This window comes from Telmatherina bonti (assembly GCF_933228915.1).
Source record: "Telmatherina bonti genome assembly, chromosome: 2".
Lineage (NCBI taxonomy): Eukaryota > Metazoa > Chordata > Actinopteri > Atheriniformes > Telmatherinidae > Telmatherina > Telmatherina bonti.
Genome location: NC_136620.1, coordinates 33,792,397 through 33,812,196, shown reverse-complemented (window position 1 = coordinate 33,812,196; position 19,800 = coordinate 33,792,397). Strand labels below are relative to the sequence as shown.

At 37.6% G+C, this 19,800-nt stretch overlaps 3 protein-coding genes across 4 annotated transcripts in view; 1 reads left to right on the top strand and 2 right to left on the bottom strand.

The window, feature by feature from the left end:
* Positions 1–3,098, top strand: part of magi2b (membrane associated guanylate kinase, WW and PDZ domain containing 2b) — a 93,456-nt gene extending 90,358 nt beyond the window's left edge. For both annotated transcript variants that reach the window (XM_079247622.1, XM_079247621.1), the window contains exons 20-22: positions 93–236; positions 679–817; positions 1,746–3,098. In XM_079247622.1, coding sequence (XP_079103748.1) covers positions 93–236; positions 679–817; positions 1,746–2,428 — 966 coding nt within the window. In that variant the 3' untranslated portion in view covers positions 2,429–3,098. The remainder of the gene's footprint in view (positions 1–92; positions 237–678; positions 818–1,745) is intronic.
* Positions 3,099–3,783: 685 nt separating this feature from the next.
* Positions 3,784–12,521, bottom strand: LOC306761080 (endoplasmic reticulum-Golgi intermediate compartment protein 2-like). The gene is made up of 13 exons (XM_079247170.1): positions 12,117–12,521; positions 11,939–12,047; positions 11,815–11,861; positions 10,556–10,623; positions 10,413–10,453; positions 10,010–10,111; positions 9,827–9,919; positions 9,566–9,621; positions 9,308–9,406; positions 8,227–8,324; positions 7,978–8,140; positions 5,709–5,788; positions 3,784–5,626 (listed from the first exon to the last, which is right to left on the bottom strand). Exons 1-13 carry the CDS (start codon positions 12,220–12,222, stop codon positions 5,564–5,566), a joined length of 1,125 nt encoding a protein of 374 aa, XP_079103296.1. The 5' UTR covers positions 12,223–12,521; the 3' UTR covers positions 3,784–5,563.
* A 1,488-nt stretch (positions 12,522–14,009) lies between these two features.
* kxd1 (KxDL motif containing 1) lies at positions 14,010–16,959 on the bottom strand. The gene is made up of 5 exons (XM_079255821.1): positions 16,844–16,959; positions 15,576–15,683; positions 14,877–15,029; positions 14,746–14,792; positions 14,010–14,655 (listed from the first exon to the last, which is right to left on the bottom strand). The coding sequence occupies exons 2-5, from the start codon at positions 15,671–15,673 to the stop codon at positions 14,396–14,398; spliced, it is 558 nt and encodes a 185-aa protein (XP_079111947.1). The 5' UTR covers positions 15,674–15,683; positions 16,844–16,959; the 3' UTR covers positions 14,010–14,395.
* Positions 16,960–19,800: the final 2,841 nt, after the last annotated feature.

The following is a 19,800-nucleotide window of genomic DNA, read 5'->3' as shown; positions in this document are numbered from 1 at the left end:
CGAGAACAGTTTGAGCAAAACATCCTTCATTTGCATTCAAGTTTTAACAGTCATTTATTACAGTGATTGTGAGTCTTTACTTTGTGCTGCAGGACTATGATTACTTCACAGTGGAGTTGGAGAAAAGTGCAAAAGGTTTTGGTTTCAGTATCCGCGGGGGCAGAGAGTACAGTATGGACCTGTTCGTGCTCCGGCTTGCGGAGGATGGTCCTGCCATAAGAAATGGAAGAATGAGGGTGAGATCATATTTATCACTGTATAGAAAAACACACACACTCAAATTATTTAAATTTGTTTCCTTTATAGAGTAGGAGAAATGTTGGAGAATGGCATTTGTCCATCCAAATGCTCGTCTGTCATAGCATGTTTTTTTTATTTGAATATGATTTCATATGGTGCGCCGAAGGCATAAATCCATGCAGTACATTTGAAATTTAACGGAGCATGGATTTCTGCCATCTGCTTGAGTAAGTATAAATGCTTGTTAACCAAATGTCTGATTAAACCTCTGCTCATCCTTAATAACTCTATTTCAGATGTACATTAGCAAGGCATTTAATAGCACCTATTTCTCCATTGCTGAGATGCTAACTGAAGACAGGTTGAGTTAGAAAGGTCAACCTGTGGATAAACGGGTTAAAAGAAATCGACCCGGACCTGTGTGTGTCTCCCTTCCAGGTAGGGGATCAGATCATAGAGATTAACGGGGACAGCACCCGGGACATGACTCACGCCCGTGCTATTGAACTCATCAAAGCAGGAGGCAGGCGGGTCAGGCTGCTGCTGAAGAGAGGCACAGGACAGGTGCCAGAATATGGTGGGTTTTACTGGCACAAATGGAAGTCTCTGAATGTCTCTTTTCACTCTCCTCTTCTGTCTCCTTGTTTAGTCCCTAACTAAACCTCTCATAGAGGGATTTTTTTGTTTGTCACTCAGCTTTACTGTCTAGTAACCATGCTGACATTTTCCCACAAATTCTCCACCTTTTACTAGAAACATATTAACATACATATCTATCTTTCTGCATTTTACTTCTTCATTTTCTAGTTTGTGCTCAGATATCAAGCTCATCTTTATGTGAAGTCATATTTTGATCAAACGGTAGATGCAATACAGCAACAACCTTCTCTGTAGTCTTCATGTATTGTAACCCCTCTGCTTTAAGTCTAATGATTGGTATAGGCTTTTACTTGCCTTCCCTCAGGAATGGTACCTTCCAACCTCTCCATGTGCATGAAAGGTGACACACTAAGCTCCCCCTATTTCTTCCTAATGGGCCACTCTAAAGACACGGTTTGTGAAAAATTGCATGTCTCTCTCCATTCTGATTAATCTGTGTCTGTAGATGTGCTCTTTGCATGCACTGGTCTGTATGTGTGCATGATCATTTCTGCATGAGGAAAATAGCAGCTGAGTGTGAGTCTATGTATTTGTGTGCCGTAGCAAGAGAGCAGAACGGTTTAAAGAGACGTCTAGATGAAATTGTATCATGCTGATGAGGGCTGTGAAGTGCCCAGGATCAGTCTGTCACACAACAACAAACATGTGAATTGTGTTCAAGTACTGAATGAATCCTGGCTACTCATGCATATTTGCATGCATATTTGATATATAAAAAGATGACGTTTCTCTTTTCAGCTTGGATTTTTTTTCCTGTTTTAATTCTGCTTCTGTTTGCATGTGCATGTCTGTTGTCCATTTCTTTCATCTCAGTCCTCTGAAAACTGTTTTCTTCCATCTGACAGACTGTCCCGGCCCCTGGGATTCCCTTTCTACAGTCCACTCTGCCCTGCAGGAAGTGACCATGGAACCAAACCTGAATCCATCGTCGTCATCCCATCCAGCCTCAGCCCCAGACCCACCTCATCAGCTCCCTCTAGAGGCAACAGTGTGCATGGCAGACAACACTCCACGGCTGACAGACCACAGCTCCATTAGAGGGGCTACAGGTGGCAGGTCCACCGAGCAAAAGTGCATCACCAGGGGGCAGGGAATCCCTCCAGGGTCTGGAAAAGTGGACTGTGGACCTGGTGACAGGCAGCCTCGTGTTTTGCCTCCCAAAGCTGTTGTGGGAAGATCCAATGAAGGAAGGAAGACTTGCTCCCCCTGCTGTGAGAGAAAAGGCCTGCAAACACAGACAGCAGGCACAATTTGGCCTTGGGACCCATATGTGAGCATGAATTTAAATGGAGCCTCTCTGGGCAGTGGCGATGGACATTTCAGCCTCCAGGAGAGGCTGGTGCCCAGAGGTCTGTTGTCCAGAGAAGATGAGAGGACCAGTGGCCACAGTGGGCCTTGCTGCCCCTCTAAAACAATTGAAGATCCTCCAGCAAGAAGATCAGCTGCCTCCCCAGGGCCCTGGAACACTCCTGGGTCTGACAAACTGCCTGGCACCCTGAGATCCTGGACCTCCACAGTAAGCAGGTAGATTGGATCCTCGTGGCTTGGGCGAAATCACACTGTATGATTCCACATTCAGCTGCCCAACAGAAGACGTCTCCCTCCAGCTTCTGTCATGTTTTCTTCCCCATCAGCTTATGAAGTCTTGTTTTATTTTTAATTTGTTCTTATGAGATAATTATTACACCCACCACCTTAAAAACCAGAGAAACTTTTTCAGTATTAACCTGATGGAGACCCTTAGATGTGAATGCAGACATTTTTATCACAGAAGGAGCAACAAAGTCTCGTTCTGGAAGGAACTGCACACCTTTAATTGCTCAACTATATCCGGCTTAGACTGGTTATTGCAGTACGGCCTGCTCCAACAGATTTACATTTGCTCCATTTCTCTGTGAAGTGGGAAGATTTAAACTATTGGTCTGTCAGATGGAGGCAGTGACACTGAAACTCTTGTCTCAAATGACAGCCTGGGTAGCCGATATGTTACACACCAACATTATATGACATGCTGTAAATGTAAAGATGTGAAAAATATGTACATTTGGTATACTCGAAAACAGACCAGTTGGTGTTTTTGAGGCAGTGTTGTAGTTAGATACATTACACAAAATTTAAAAAAAAAAAAAAAAAAAAAAGGGAAAGCGAAATAACCCGGGACAGTATTTTTAGAATCACTGTTTCCATTGCCTCGTCTATAACTACATATCAAAAGACTGCGCAAGTCACCAAACCCAGACTGCCGCGGGAGGCGGTGTTCATGTGCATGGATATGAAGCATCATGTCATTAGACTGTCTCACATGTCTTTTAGAGGAGGAACATAGAAAGAACATCATCTTTGGAAGAGACAAGCAGATATTCATGTGAGAAAAAGGGGATTTTTTTTTTCCAATCATTCTTGAAAGACTGAAACAGTCGGCTTAGTAAGAACTCGTGCTTCTCCTCTGAGTTATGTCCACAACCTGATCTCAAGTCAACCATGCAGCCATTGTGCAATTTAAAGCAGTATTGTATTCATTTATCACTCAACAGGAAAATTTTGTCCAGTCTCCCATTTCTATGCCTTTTACTGTGCTAAGTGTACCACATCACTGTGGGAGAGGGGAAGAAGAGGCTGACAGTCATGAGGTGGGGCAGAGTGCCTTACTCAAACTAATGCAGAGCTGTTGTGATTTGTTTTGGGAACTTGGTGATCACGCACACGTCAGCAAAAACTGCTGATTTGTAGAGCCTGTATTTCTTCAGACGTGACGCCAAGCAGTATATCTCGATGCACTCTCAGCTGTAAATGCATCTATCAATGTCAATGATTACCCTTGTCCCCGAGTGTTTTTGAAAAGGGGGGGGGGGGGGGGGGGGGGGGGGGGGGAGAGGGAATGTAGCCTGTAGCATCACATTCTCTTCTCAGTCATGTAGGCGTGTAGAGCTATTTATCAGACTGGACCACGGTCCTTGTATTTCAACCTTGTTCTGTAAGAAGACATTAAGTTTGCCTCGTTGCCAGCAGAGGCAGCACCCCCTGTATTTGCATACAAGGTTTCAGATGATCTGTGAAACGCACGAGCATTTAAACTTTTCTTTAATCACTAGATCTCGTGTCTCGCAGAAGTTGAGGAACGCTGCTATTAAACGATGACACTCGAGGTCAAATCATTCTCCCTCCTGCATTTTTATATATTTGGAAATCATCTGCTTCTCTCAGCAAGTTGTTTTGTTCTTTATTAAAAGTGAACCACAAGAGCTTTGAGTACCAGAGGACCAGAAAGAGCATTGTGACAATTTGACTGAATGCAACATGTTGGCAGACACTCTGCATATGTGAACTGTTGGGAACATATTTGCATACTCTGATATTACCCAGATTGTTTTTGACCTGCATTGAAATGTGCTCTGGATGTTTTCGAGCTGACCGAACAGTGGGTTTGAGTGGAAAACTGGTTAAGGTGTTAGCGAGCAGCATGACAACATGCCATTAGGCTGTAGAAATGTTTACTGTATGTACAAATGTCTGAGTGTAGAACAGCTGAGAGAACGCATCATCTCGCCCTCCCATCTCCATCCAGGCCGTCACCCTGCCTGCTGCGACTGGGTTTTGTACACAGAAACAAAGAAAAGAACTAAAAGAAAAACCTGCTTATTGGAACCTGTGAAGGATGGCACGTTCATAAATCCCCGTTCAGATCAAGTATAACTGTGTAGTGTTAATTGTGTACTATTCACCTTGTACAGCTGTATTCCTACAAATATGGTTTACTGTATCATTGATACTGTAGTTTCAAAGACGTGAACAACTATTTTTATGAAATGCAACAGTACTGATATATTACATTTTGCTAAAAAACAAAAAACTTGTTTACTGAAAGATATTCTGACATACTGTCAAATAAACTCTTGACATGGTGTAAAATATTCTCAGGAGATTCTTACTTTGTCAAATTCAAACTGTCAATTTTCTGATCAAAGGGTAAGAATTTTGGTAAATTATTTTCATCATTTGCACAAAGAAAACCAAATACTATAAGTTTTAGCTTCTCAAATGTTTTCCTTGCATTTCTGTATAAATGTGTGTTTTGGTGAAGCGAACTGCGGTAACAGGATGGTCAACAATACCATAAAAAATTAAACAAAAAGACTTTGCACCACAGATAAAGCAACAATGTCAAGTTGAAATGAGATTAGAAATTATACATTATTTACGCATTGTTCACTCTTCTTAAGGCCTCACACACACACACAGCTTTATTTTTTACTAGAACTGATCAGGTCTTTTGGTTTAAAGCATCAGTCATCAAACCACAAAGCATAAGGAAAAAATGGCTTTCCAAATAAACATGTCAAACTGAACTGTCAGAGACATGAAGATATGGTGACACATTCGTTAAATTAACCAAAATTTGTACCAAAAAAAATGTATGCAATCGACTTGCAGGTACAGTCAATAATGATGGAGTTATTACAGCTTCTGAGTCGTGGATGGAGGTTTTAATCACAATCTTTTCCATGTGGATGGACAGTCACATCCAAAGTTGTCTTCCACACTATTAAAAAACTGTTTAAAAAAAAAAGGCATCATCAAGCAGGGGAGCATTTTAAAATTATACAACTTGTAAACATTTCCCAGCATCTTCTTGCCATCTGAGTTTCAGGCCAAGATTGTCTCATTACTGAACGTAGTTTTCTTGAGGAACCACAGTCTGACCGTCTTCCTGGGCATTCAGAGGCGTCTTTAGAGATAAGAAAATTAATTTTCTTTATGAATTTATAAACAAGCCATAGTTTTGAATAAATAGTATCTCTCATTCTTACATTCAGATGTCTGTAGGCTCCCATTTGGAAACGGCAGCAAACGATATCAACAAAATATCCCACCATCCCGTGGATCATTCCTAGAAGGAAAGAAAAAAAAGGGGCTCCAACTTAAACGCTGGTGTTCATGTGGAGGAGATCAGAAGAAGTGCACGTAGCTCAGTTGTCAAGTATGTTAGCTGTTACTTTCTGCAGAGGAGGACATTGAGTTGAAGCGGCAACCTGCATTTCAGAGGCTATGAATAATACATGGAGCATGATTTTTCGCCTTTTTCCAAGCTACATTTCCTCACTGATTGAAAGAACCACAATCACAGTCGCTCTTTTACAATCTAAACATTGCACTTGCCAGTAATTCCATCATGTTTAGTTCAGCAGCTGACAGCACATTCAACATCTCGCACATTCTCTGAATATTTTCAGAAAAAAATGTCAGGTAAGTGTTTACTAGGTTAAAAAAAATCCAAGTATTGTTTCAAGTGGTGCATATTGAGAGGTTTAGGATGTGTATGAATTTTTTTAAAAACACATCTTTAGTTATAGGCAAAGCAAGGTGAGTATATTCGTATCGCACCTTTCATGTACAAGACAATTTAAAGTGCTTTACATGAAACATTAAAAGCATTACAGAAGAAGAGCATAAAAGAAAACACAAATAACAAAATCACAATAAAATCATCAATTAGAATAATTAAAAGCAGAATTAAAAGTTACTGTGCAGATGTCATGTAAAGGCGCATGAGAAAAGAAATGTTTTTAACCTGGATTTAAAAGTTTCTACATTCGGTGAAAGTTTAATCTCCACTGGAAGATTATTCCACTTGTTTGCAGCGTAACAGCTAAATGCTGCTTCTCCATGTTTAATCTGGACCTATGGTCTGGACTAGTTGACCCGAGTCTTTGGATCGAAGCGCTCTGCTTGGTTTATATTCTCTGAACATATCACAGATGTATTCTTGTCCGAAACCATCCTGGGATTTGCAGCTGGGCTTTAAAAAATCTATCCTGTGACTGACTGGAAGCCAGTGTAAATATTTTAAAACTGGTGTGATGTGTTCAGACCTCTTAGTCCTAGTTAAAGCTCTAGCAGCAGCATCTGGATGAGCTGCAGATGTTTAATGCTCTTTTTAGGAAGTCCTGTTAAAAGACCGTTACAGTAATCCAGTCTGCTGGAGATGATTCAATATACATGAGCTCCTGATGTGCACCTCAATGAATTACAAGGAAATATTAGATTAGTTATCAATAATGTAACCTAAACATTTGTGACGTCTTAAAATCTCAGACCAGACGTCCATTTTGAAGGAATTTTACAGTTTCTCTTTTTATTCCACCTAAATTAGAGACTAATAGTTAAAATATTTGTGTTTTTTTGTAGATGTGTGACATGTCAAACAGCAATATGTGCTTATCACAGCTCACTTGAGATTAGTTAACAACATTACCCTAAGGGCACTGAGATATCTGCTGAACTAAGCAAAGCAAAGTGATTTCCAAGCACTATCATTATGAAGACGTAAAGTCTCAGTTTCTGAAAATCCCTGCTTTAAAACAGTTTCATCCTTTTAATGAGCAATTGTCTTCTGTTCATTTCATTTAAAAAAACAACATGATGTCTGTAACCTTCATCACCTTCAGTAAACATGGTGATGCACTTGTTCTAAATCAGATTATTTTCGTGTTCCTGAAAAAAAAACTGGACGTCCAACAGAAGGGAAAACATGGTTGTATAATAAAACTGTGCTCTATGCAGTGCTGAATCACAACTGCATTCCTGTTGTTAAATTCCGCACGATTTTCACACAAGCTTCCAATTAAAAATTTAACAATGCCCCCGGGCAGTCAGTCAGGAAAGCAGTTGTTGCAGTAAGCTACATTAGCTGCTAACCTTTGAAAATATGAACTTAAATATGTCAACGCCAGCAGCTCATGCTGTAGGATCCACTGACATCTGGTAGAAAAGCTGCAAACTGTGCTAAAACCTCTCCTTCCAAACATCTAGCAGAAACTACAGTGGTAACTTGAAATGCAAAAAAAGCCTGCTTTAGTTGTTTTTTGACTACAGTCGGACCTTGTCTGTGCAACATAATGTTCTCAGCGAGAGGATAAAAATAGTTCTAAGGTCATGATTCAGTGATTTCCTGATTCATATTTTCATGACTCAACAGTCATATTTATGGGCATCATCCTGACTTTCTGCTACTTCTGTACACCGTAACGTGAAGAAACATATGTCACAAGTTCAGTTTTTCAGAGTAGATTAGCTTACCTGTAGTGGAGAAGATGCCTCCGATGATGCCACAAAGTCTGACAAGAAACTGCCAGAGAGGCATGTGCTGCTCAGTGACTCTGACCATTAGTGAACTGATATCGTACTTCATAAATATCCCTGAGACTCCATGGCTGCCTGCAGCATGGTTTATTACTCGCTCCTGCAGAAACACATATAAAAAAAACAGATTTGCATCAACAGGAGAGGTAAATTACACAACTATCTAAAAAGGTAATATTAACTTACCCGTTCTGTAACAGAGTATTGGTGGGTTTCTGCTGAGACTTTGTAGGTGTTCAACTTGGTGGGCACAATAGTGATGAAGTACTGAAACATGTGGTTAGCTAGAAATAAACATTAAGCATCTGTTAAAATTGATAAGAATGTACAGACCGCCCTCGGTTTACCAACGAGTTTCGTTCCTACGCCGCGACGTAACCTGAAATTCCAGCCAAGTTCGATTTTTACCCTTAAATACCTCCTAAATACCCTCTCAGTCACTTAATAACTATTTAAATACAAGTATTACACATCATATTAATGGAAAAACAGTACAGGCAATAAAAATAGACATTTCAATTAAAATAAAATAAATATACACTTACTGAGGCGTCGTCTCAGCCTCCACATCACGCGTCGTAAGAGCAAATACAGAACCTCATAACTTCGAAACTTGCTCTATTTTTTACATTTATTTAATGAGCGTTGTAAAACAGAAAAACGACATGCATCAAGAACCGCATGATAAAATAATGACACAAGAGTCAGCTTTTCACCACAAGAGCTCAGGGCAAGATGGTTTACAGAAACTGTCCTATGTTACTGAACTGATGAGACTTTGTGGGTCTCACAGAATTTTTTTTAACAACGGCAGTCATGAAGGCGACTTCAAAATGGACCAAATTATAAGTCTAACGGTAAGATCAAGGCAATTACACAGCAATGAAGGAAAGTGGGATTTATCTTATTTAAACAGATTGGATGTATTTTCCCCCTGAATTTTAACCAATGTCAAGCCTTAACAATGTTTTTAGGGATATCCATTAGTACCTAACGTGAAGTACGATTTTTTTCTGTGTTAAAAACAGCTCTGATAGCCGTTTCACACTGGTTGAGAAGCAGCACAGTTGCAGTTACCGAACCACATTTTGAGCCAGTCTGAATGCGCTGCCCAGTTCAGAGTTCAGGAACCAGCACTGCACCAGCGCCCAGCCAATGTGAATGGACAACGAGGTAGGTCGAACAAGTGCTTTGCCTCCAGCCCAAACATGCCAAAGTTGCTGTAAACCTGCTTGCCAGTTCCTGATGTTTGACATAAGAGACTCACAGTCAGGAGAAATTTTTTCTGTCCCATCCAGAGGGCTGATGAGTCCAGGAATCGCTTCTCCAAAGGACAGATGGTCAATTCGGTGAGAAAAGTTGAAAGCTGGAGCATAAAAACAAGCAAGAAGAAAAAAGGATAAACATCAGGGGAAAACTATCGCTTTTATTTATGTGTCAGCAGCCACAGCTGTACTGTACAATGTGATTAAGCCTTCTACATTTCCACAGTGTCTAAAAGGTAAATCTGGAAGAATAAACTCACAATCATGACTGACGAGGGCAGCGAGATGTGCATGGCCTCTGGGATGCGGGATTGATCTGTGCAGGGGTTAAAAGGTTAGGAGTCAGCCTCTAAAAGAAAAGTGTGCTTCAAATTTGTGCAGGTCACATTAACAGCAAAGACTTAATATTTAATCATACTCAGTCTACAGTCTAAAACGAGGCGCAAAGAGATAAATAATAAGAAAGTTCGTCTGAAATATCAATATATCGTTCGGAGTGGTTAACAGATGCAGGTACATACTTGCCAACAGTAATGTGGAAATTTCCTGCCACTTTGTTGACATACAGATGTCCATGTACCCTGCAGGCAGTGAAGGAACCAGAGCTGTCCTCACTAAAGAAGGAAAGTAAACACCAGGGGTGAGAACTTCCAGGCTTATCAGCATAATCACATCTGCAATGCATCGTCTGGAGGGTTCGGTACCTTTGTATCGGGGCAGGAGGAGCTCCTTTAATAGCAGACTTGAAGAGTAAATCCTGCAGAGAGTGCTCAACTCTCATACGCTCCTGGATGTGCAGAAGAGTCCTGAAAGAGACAGATGGGAGGAATTAGAACAAGAACAAACATGAGATGAGATTAAAGAAGTTCAAAAAATGTAGCGACATTTTCAATATAGGTTTGTAACCACAGATCATTCAGGTGAAACTGTTTAGCGTTACTGAGCAACATCACAGACATTATATTGCATTGTGCTATGCATTTTTGTACATTTTGCAATAGATTTTATGCTACATTTTTAGTGCAACAGACAAGCTGTATGTTCAGATGATACACTTCTTGATCAGACATCGTGTTACAGGTATGAAAACTTAGTTTGCAATCTTACATGTGCCATAATCTTTGCTCTGGAGAAAGCTCAAAATTGACCTGAAATATAAACAATACAAGAGACACATAACTGTCAGATAAAGATACAGTAAAAAAAAAATGTTTATTGCAAATAAACAAAGGCAAAAACCTCATACTCACTGGCTTATATTTTAAACCATCTGAGGCGACCATGGTCTCTGCCAGATCTAGGACATCTGCACCAATATCTACAACCAGTCACACACCACAGTTAAAAACATTTTTCTAAAGATAACGTAAAATTAAAGAACATTCAGTAAGAGATCCTCCTACAAGGCATAAATAATCCTGACATGACACTGAAATGAGGAATTACTTATCCAGCTACAGACACTATGTCAGATATGTTTTTCATGTGAGCACGTTATATATAATGTATATGTATATGCATTTGTTGGTATGTAATACTACCAACAGATCTCACATGTATGTAAATACTCTTCATGAGGGTTTGGCTGATGAGCCCCCCCCCCATTACCACCATTATTAGCCGTTGCAGAGTTGTCAAATCTGCTGGTCAATTGGAAAAAATATATATATTCTGTCACCTCAATAGGCAGGTTGATGAGACAACGCTGTATGAATGCTGTATTATGATCAAGAACATGGTCGTACTGATGTACAACATCACAGAGCAACATTGAACATCGCATGTTGCATTCACTTGCACAAGGGCATCTGAGGTTTGGCCAGGTAATCCTCAGTTTGTTGTAAATAAACCCATACAACTGAACTGTCAGACTTTGTAACTTAAAAAGTGGTGAGGGGAAGGAGTCTTTCAACTACAGTTGTGCTCATATTTATTCATATCCTTTCATTAAAAAAGAAAAAAAAACAAAAAAAAAACAGCTGCCTGTAAAATAAGCTGAAATTGACTAAAATAATAATAGATACAATTTGTATGAAAATAATTACATTATTTTCTAATTCTGGTTCAACAGAAATACCTTTTTTTTTTTTTTTTAAAGAAAACAAATAAGATAATTTATTACACTTATAAACTAATATTTTGTTGAACAATCCTTTAATGTTTCCACTACAGTCAGGTGTTTTCTGTTCCTCTCAGTCAGACTTCTGCACCTGTTGACAGGTATTTAGTCCCACTGTTCAACAGAAAAATGCTCTAATTTGTCCAGGACCCATTTGTTTGTTTGTTTATTTTTCTTTTTTCAACTCAATTAAATGAAAAAAAAAACTGTCTTATATTGCTAAATTATATTTTTGCAAATTTTTAGTTATTGTTCCTTTTTTAAGTCTCCAGTTATTTGAGTGACTGTTGTAAATTCAGCCTTTTCTTTAATAAAAGGGTATGAATACATATGAGCACAACTGTATATTAATACACTTTCACATTAATAAAATGGCCCATATGTACTTACATTGGCATTTCATGGCCACAGTAATGTCCACATTTATCCTCAGTTTGCTGCAAATAAAGAGAAGCTGCAGTTAGCACGCATGGGCTGAGTGACTTTAAAGCACATTAACATAAGCAACTCCTACCTGCTGAAGTCTTTGTCCACCTCATATTCATACTTCATCCATGTGTTTCTGTACACAAAGAACTCCAGGAAGGCAAGGACAGCCATGAAAGTGAAAGCTATCAGAGACACTGGAGAGATTTGAAGAGTTATACTCTGTGTTTGTTCAGGTGTGTTTGCAGCCGCCAGGTTATCTGTACCTGTCCCACCGCTGACTGTGGACTCCACGTAGCTCTCAGGAACTTTAGGAAAAGCATCCAACTCCTTCACCAGAGTCAGAGTCTTCTTCCTCGTCAGCCTCCTCATCTTGGGACCAGCAGCAGGACTGTAACACCCTCATACAGTTGATTATTTCTGGCAGAAAGTTAGTTGCGGCGGATTAATATTTAGGAACACATCTGTATTCAGTGGTTCAGCATAACAGCTACCGAGCTAAGTGTTAGCTAGTTAGCCTGATTGCCGGCTTAACAACACATACAAATGACTTTCTAGTACTAAATTAAATGACAAAATCGTTATTATTTGGGGTTTAGACACTACTCTTAACTTCGAGTCGGGAAACCAGCAGCATCGAGGAAGTAACACCGGTACTGATGACTCGCTGCTTTCTCGTTGAACCCTCAGTGTCTGGAAAGAAAGTGCCGTCTTTTAGTGTCAGCGACCTCTAGCGGTGGTTGATGTTAATGTTACACGTCATAAGCATGTTTCCAGCTAAAAGTCCAAGGGTGTTTAATTTTATGCCATTAATTGTCTTAGCCCCGTGTATGTTTGCATTTTACCTAAAAAAAAAAGAATAAAGAAAGAAAGAAAGAAAGAAATTAATTACTTATTTTGAGTAACTGTGACAAAGTGGGTGAGACTGTAATTGTTCACCACTTGTCCCTAACATTTACCTTTTCTCATATTTGTCCCTTTAAATTTATTCTGTTATTTCTGTTGCCAGATAACCATGCTGCAATTACTATCCTGGGTTGTTAGTGTTTGCATTGTGTTGCGTTTTTCATTGTAATACCATTTAACATTATTCTTTGTTTAACTCCACTTTGCAGGATAGGTGTTGGGGAATGGCCAACCCAGCACTTCCTCATTGCAGGTGCGAGTGACCTCTTAGATTAGTTGATTGGGAGAAAGCAAGAGGAGGATTTCCTCTTTTGTAGTTTCTTTAAGTGTGGGCTTATTTGAAATAGTGTATTAGAACTGGTATTCCTTTTGTGTATTTTTGGTTGTTTAGGAATTTGGTTTATTAATATTGGTGTAGAAAATAAGGTTGCTGGGGATAGTGATGTGGGGAAATGACTTAGGCTAAATCAAATCAGGTATGTGTCTTATAGGGTATGTAAGTAGTCAGTTTTGGGAGCTCGCGAGGAGAGCGAGTGAGGGAAAAGGATGTGAAACTGGTGACTGATTGCCCACAGATCTTTGAAATTGTACGATGGACCACTCTTGGAGAATAAAATGTTCATCTTTAAGGAAATCCCAGGACTGCTGATTCTGTCTATGTCTGATCTTCAACTTTGGACACATTACTTCACAGTAACAATTTAGCATATATGGTCTCTATAATAGCAGATATATTCATTTATCTATTCTTTGCTTAAGGATAGCATTTTTTAAAATATGCCAGTCACTGTGCAAAACACAATCTTGACAAACTTTAAGAATACGCTCCATGATGAATGTATCATCACAAATATTCTCAACTACAAAAGTAGCAAGCACAGTGATTCTAATAGTTTAAATGGAATCAATATTTTATTCACGTTTTTATTTATTAACATGAATTAGCATTTGTAAGTGAGCACTCCTACTATATTTATTTAGATAAATTGAAGCTGGATTCACTTTAACCTACATTTGTGATTCTTCTTGATATATCATTTAGTGGATATTTTATTAAACCTAAAATTAAAACAGAGCAATAAAATAAAAAATAAGAATTTCCTTTTCACACAAAAACATCTTTAATTAGCTGTAAAGGAGGTTGACAGTTAACAGGAGCCCACAGAACTAAAATAGTATACAACCATGTAAAAGTGTTGCAAATGTTCACACACTTCAACTGTTCTTATTTAGGTTGAGAACATTAAGTTATTAAGTAATCATGATGAGAAACTTTTTTCAGTCAGATGTGCATCATTCCAAATATTGATAAAAAAAATAAATATGCTTGCAAACACATTGAGTTTTTTACTGAGATCCACTGAGTATAGACATATCTACACAAAAACCTGTACACAACTTCAAGTATTTTTGGCATTATTCAGGTGCTAAGCAAGCATAATAAAAAAAAAAAAAAAGCGTGCCATCAAAAGTTAAATATTCTCTGAGATCTGACAACTCTAAGATAACAAACAGAAAATATTAAAAAGACCACCATTTACACACTAAACACAACATTTCCTGCATGTGCTTAGAGTTTTAGGATGAAGCTTAGTTTCAAGTAACAGAAATTTATTTATCCATTTGCAAGCTGGTCACTCTACTCTGCAGGTACAGAGTCAGGACCCTCATCCTGCAAGACAGCTGTCTCTAAGACATCAGAAGTGGGTGTGTCCGGTGGCTCTTGGGAGAGATCTTCAGAGCATCTGCTGAATGTAGGTGAGATCACGTCAGGACTTGTGTCACACGAATCTGTGCTCTGCTCTGAAGTGGCTGTTGTGGTGGTTGTGGCAACACTCGGAGGAATTGGGTCAAATTCATCATCATCATCATCCTCCAAGATGGGTGACTCATGGATATCTGAAACAGGGAAAGTAATGTCTTACGAATGCTTTGATTTTGGGGAGGTAAATAGTTGTTGAAAACATTGTGAAAAGAAAGATAACTCACTACTAAAAGCCTCTGGGTACTGTTTAGCAACCTTCCCTTTTAATGTCCTGAAGAAGCAGAGGAGAGCAATCATCAGAGATTGTGAATGAACTTGTGTTTTTTTTTTTCACAGTGGTGGAGTAATGATTTACCTAATCCTTCTAAAAATGCTATCCAGATCTTTCTTCATCTCAACCAGAGTGCGGGTGTGGAGCAGAAACCGTTCGTTCATCTGCTGCAGTCGCACATTTGACAGTCCATTAAAGTTGATCAGCATTTCGTTGGTTTTTTCAAAGCGATCAAGCCTGGTTACATAGTAATAAGAAAAAAAAACACCAACCGTAACGTCTTAGTAGAAAAGGACAGACACACTACAAATAAAATAACATGAAAAAGACAATACTCATAGTACATTTACTAGGACTGTAACAATATGCTTTTATCCCAATCCGATTTGATTCCAATTTTTTGGGTGCCAATTTTATTTAAATTGCGATTCTCATAATTCTTTAAAATTTGCTGATTTTTGTAGATTTAAAACCAAAAAATGTATAAAACTTTTTTTTGCTTGTCATTTTTCTTGATTTCAAATAGGAGTAAACAACACAGAAGCCAGATCATCATTCTGCTGCTATAATGCCCAAGAAGACAAGTAAAAAGATCGATAAAAATAATAAAAATGGAAAAAAAAACATTCTATGATGGTTTATTTTTATTTATTTGGGAAAAAAATAGATTTTAAAATTGTGAAGCAAAAAAATCCAGATTTTCGATTTTTCGATTTGATTTTCCCATCCCTAATATTCACTATCTGAAACGTCACATCAAGCTAATCACAGCATAAGACTCACATGTGTCTCTGAGCTTGGATGATGGCATTCACATCCTCAGAGTTAACCATGCTCAGCATCCTGTTACAGAACACACCGGAGGCGGTGGGCTCCACCATGATGGAAAAACTGCAAATACAAGCTTTTATTGACAAGTGTTAATACACAGAGACCTCCAACTCAATCTGTTGATTTTCTTATATAGGCTATTATGAATTGGCTTTCATTATGTTTTTGTTTTTTTTCCTGTCTGTTACACGTCTTGAGATGGCATTGCTGTGATTTGACGCTATATAAATAAAGTTGAATTGAATTGTTTGTGAAAATCACACAGTACAGCAAACTCAACAAGATACACTGAATCTACAAGAAGCCAGTAGGAAACCTTGATCATGGCACAGAGGGACACTGTAGTCGACCGTATTTATGATTTATTTAATGTTATACCACCATATTTTCAAATGCTTCTAATGACTCGTCCACACTTAGAGAGGTACTGCATCTACAGCATGTTATTTACATCTACAGCATGTTATATACATCTGCAGCATGTCTTTTACATCTACAGCATGTGTTTTTTTTACATCTGCAGCATGTTTTTTTTACATCTACAGCATGTTATTTACATCTGCAGCATGTTATTTACATCTGCAGCATGTTATTTACATCTGCAGCATGTTATTTACATCTACAGCAGGTTATTTACATCTGCAGCATGTTATTTACATCTGCAGCATGTTATTTACATCTACAGCAGGTTATTTACATCTGCAGCATGTTTTTTTTTACATCTGGAGCATGTTATTTTTTTACATCTACAGCATGTTATTTACATCTGCAGCATATTATTTACATCTGCAGCATTTTTTTTTTTTTACATCTACAGCATGTTATTTACATCTGCAGCATATTATTTACATCTGCAGCATGTTTTTTTTACATCTACAGCATGTTATTTACATCTACAGCATGTTTTTTTTTACATCTGCAGCATGTTATTTACATCTACAGCATGTTATTTACATCTACAGCATGTTTTGTTTTTGTTTTTTTTACATCTACAGCATGTTATTTACATCTGCAGCATGTTTTTGTTTTTTTTTACATCTACAGCATGTTATTTACATCTGCAGCATGGTTTTTACATCTGCAGCATGTTATTTTTTTACATATGTGATTTACATCTGGAGCTCTCTATTAAATAGACGTTGTTTATTCTAGTTTGTATCCTGGTTAAACACTTAACACAGAGACAAACCAAAAAACGTCACAAGATTCAAACTACTTACCTCAGGCTTCACAGTCGCTACTTTTCGACCTTTGGTCGTTTAAAAAGAGGATTTAACTACATCTGATGCCAAACTGTAATGAAAAACAAAGTACTTCCGTGTTTTAATTAAATTCCGGTCATGGGACTTTCGTTTCCGGTGAGCGTTTTTTTTTTTTTTTTTTTTTTTTTTTAAACCTTCTTCTTGCGTCTATTAATTATTAACATACTTTATTGGATATGCGTGTTTACACTGAATTAATCATCAGTGTAAGCCGAAACCTTTGTGCGTTATCTTTAAAAATAATAATTTAAAAAAAAATAGATAAAGTAATTAATTTATACATCTATTTTTCCCTTGATAACATTGTGACAACCATGTGAGAAGGAGGCAAACAGGGCAATCTTGCTTTTTCAAAAATTTGTCTTTTGTCTCGATTTTTTCAGTAGGAATTGTTTTAAAATCATGTTTTAAAAATAACTTACAAATTTGCTTCATTTTTTATTTTTTCTTCTTTGCAGTTTAAGTTTTTTTTTTATGTCAAATACTTATTCTTGTTAAAAGATCAAACCAAATTTACTTTGCTTTCTGTAAAATGTGCATTTTCAGAAAATCTTTTTTCAAACTAAAAAATAACATTTATAATTTGATAGAATAACTAGCAGGGAATAATTTTATGCCTTACAATATTAGTATAAGACTTGAATATAATTACATAGGAAATAATCATTTTCACATGTTAGAATATTTCTTACTTAAATTTTTGTAATCTTTTCTCAAGTAATTTTTAATCCAACAAGATAGAAATTGACTTTATTAATCCTGCTCTCACAGCCCACCATGGCAGGCACGATGGCTCTGGCCAAAGCAGAGTGGAAGAACATCTCTGGCACTTTATTGCAGACATTGAACTATCCAAGCGTCCTCAGGGAGCAGTCTGTTTATCTAATCCCTCTAAACTGGATAAGCAGTTCTCCCTCTCCTTTCTTTATCCTGCATTGATATAACGCGCCTTGTTCAGTTTTTCACATACATGATGGAGTACTGTTCGTTGCTATGTTTTGGATTGCGTGATCATGGATAATGTTGTCTGGGATGATTATATTATGTTAAGATCTTGTATGTCCTGTAAGGGGGGCTCGGCTAATATGCATGGTCTGATGTCTGAAGCTGTAATTATGTATTTACATGTGGATTTATGCTGTGTAGTTAGTATCATTTTATGTGTAACATTGACAATCAGAAAAAGGGGTAGGATTTGATAAGTTTTACACTTCTTCCTACTCATTTTCAAACATATAGATTGTTCCCTTGTACATTATATTTTTTGCGTCACATGTGTGACCTCTTAATTTTGTTTGCTTTGTCGTTTTATATCCATGTTTGAGTTATAAACATATAATAAACAAATAAACAACTATAATAATAAACTCACAGCTTCACACTTTCATAAAACTCACAAAATTACTTTTATTAAGGGACAAGTAAAAAAAGTACATGATGTATAAAAAATACAAAACCGCTTTGTCTAACCTGTAAGCTATGCATAGCAACAGTACATGCAAGTCTAGAGTTAGATATCCTACCATGTATACTACTCTAACATTTTTAAGCTATAAGATAAAAAGGGAGAAGTACAGTTTGGTTGCAATCTATCAGCCGTTAACAGTTTACATGATACAGATGCAAAGTGATGATATAGAATAAGTTAGGTTGGACGCGACTCAACCGATGAGTAAATAAATATTTAACAACATTTCACAAATATTGACAACCGGTAATTCAATTCAACGCAGTGTTACAGGAAGTGTGCCTGAGAACTACATTTTGTTTACTAAAGATGAGAAGCTAGAGATGAACAAAATTCAGAGTACAACGCTTCTAAGCCAGGATACAAATAAATATGAAATAAATAAATAATGAAACTGTATGAGAGCCATATGACTCACCCAACCCCTTATGTACATAACACACCCACAGTTCCCAACTACAACATCACATGTAGGAAATTTAATATTAGTGTTATTTTTTCAAAATACCATAAACATAGATACAAATGACCCAGGACAAGCACAAGTGTCCATAGAAAACCTGCATTGATTTGACATTGGATGAATTTCAATGTGCTTTGGCTTTCATTTGATAAATAAAGTAATATCAGGCTATATGTCACAACACATTTGTGGTATATTAGAGGCAATGGCATAGAATTTCAGCTTATATAAAGACTTTTACCATAAACTGACCCAGAAATGACAGAAATCACTGATGTTGATATTGCTGAATGACTATAAACCGATTTTGTGTTTTGCTGCTGTATTGTGTGGAATTATTATGCAAAGACACTTTAATTCTTCCTTTTTTTTTACATATAAAAATAAGTTCAAACTTCAGAGAAATGGATCCAAAAAATAAAAGTAAGATTTACAGTTTCTGTAAGGCCATGCAATTTTAGAAGACTCATGCATCAGATCATTTCAGGTCTTTTGGATGAGTTGGTTTTGCCATTCATGCAAAATGCACTATGTGTTGCTGAGGCCACAATAGATATAGCTACTGTCCCTTTTTGTTCCTTAATACCAATCCAGAGTTAACACTAGCACTGTCTTTAACCCACATTTAAGGCTGGTGTATTTGCTGTTGAAGCTGTGAATAGGCCTTATTTAAAATGGGATCCACATACATATTTGCACGGAGAAACTAATTCAGACTACAAACACAAAACCCTTTGATAGGAATGGGCGTCATTTGTGAAAGGACAGAAAAACACAAGGGCAACTGTACATATCTGTGCTCTGTCAGTGTATAGTGTCATTCATTCCAAAACGGGATTCCCACCATTTAAAAAAAGAGAGATATCTACTCTTTAAAAAGAAAGCAACACAACTCTCTTTATAATAGTTATATTAACAAGTATGCTTACAAATATCCACAGTGAGAATGGGTTCAGTTGTATGTTTGAAAATGGAGTCATGAAT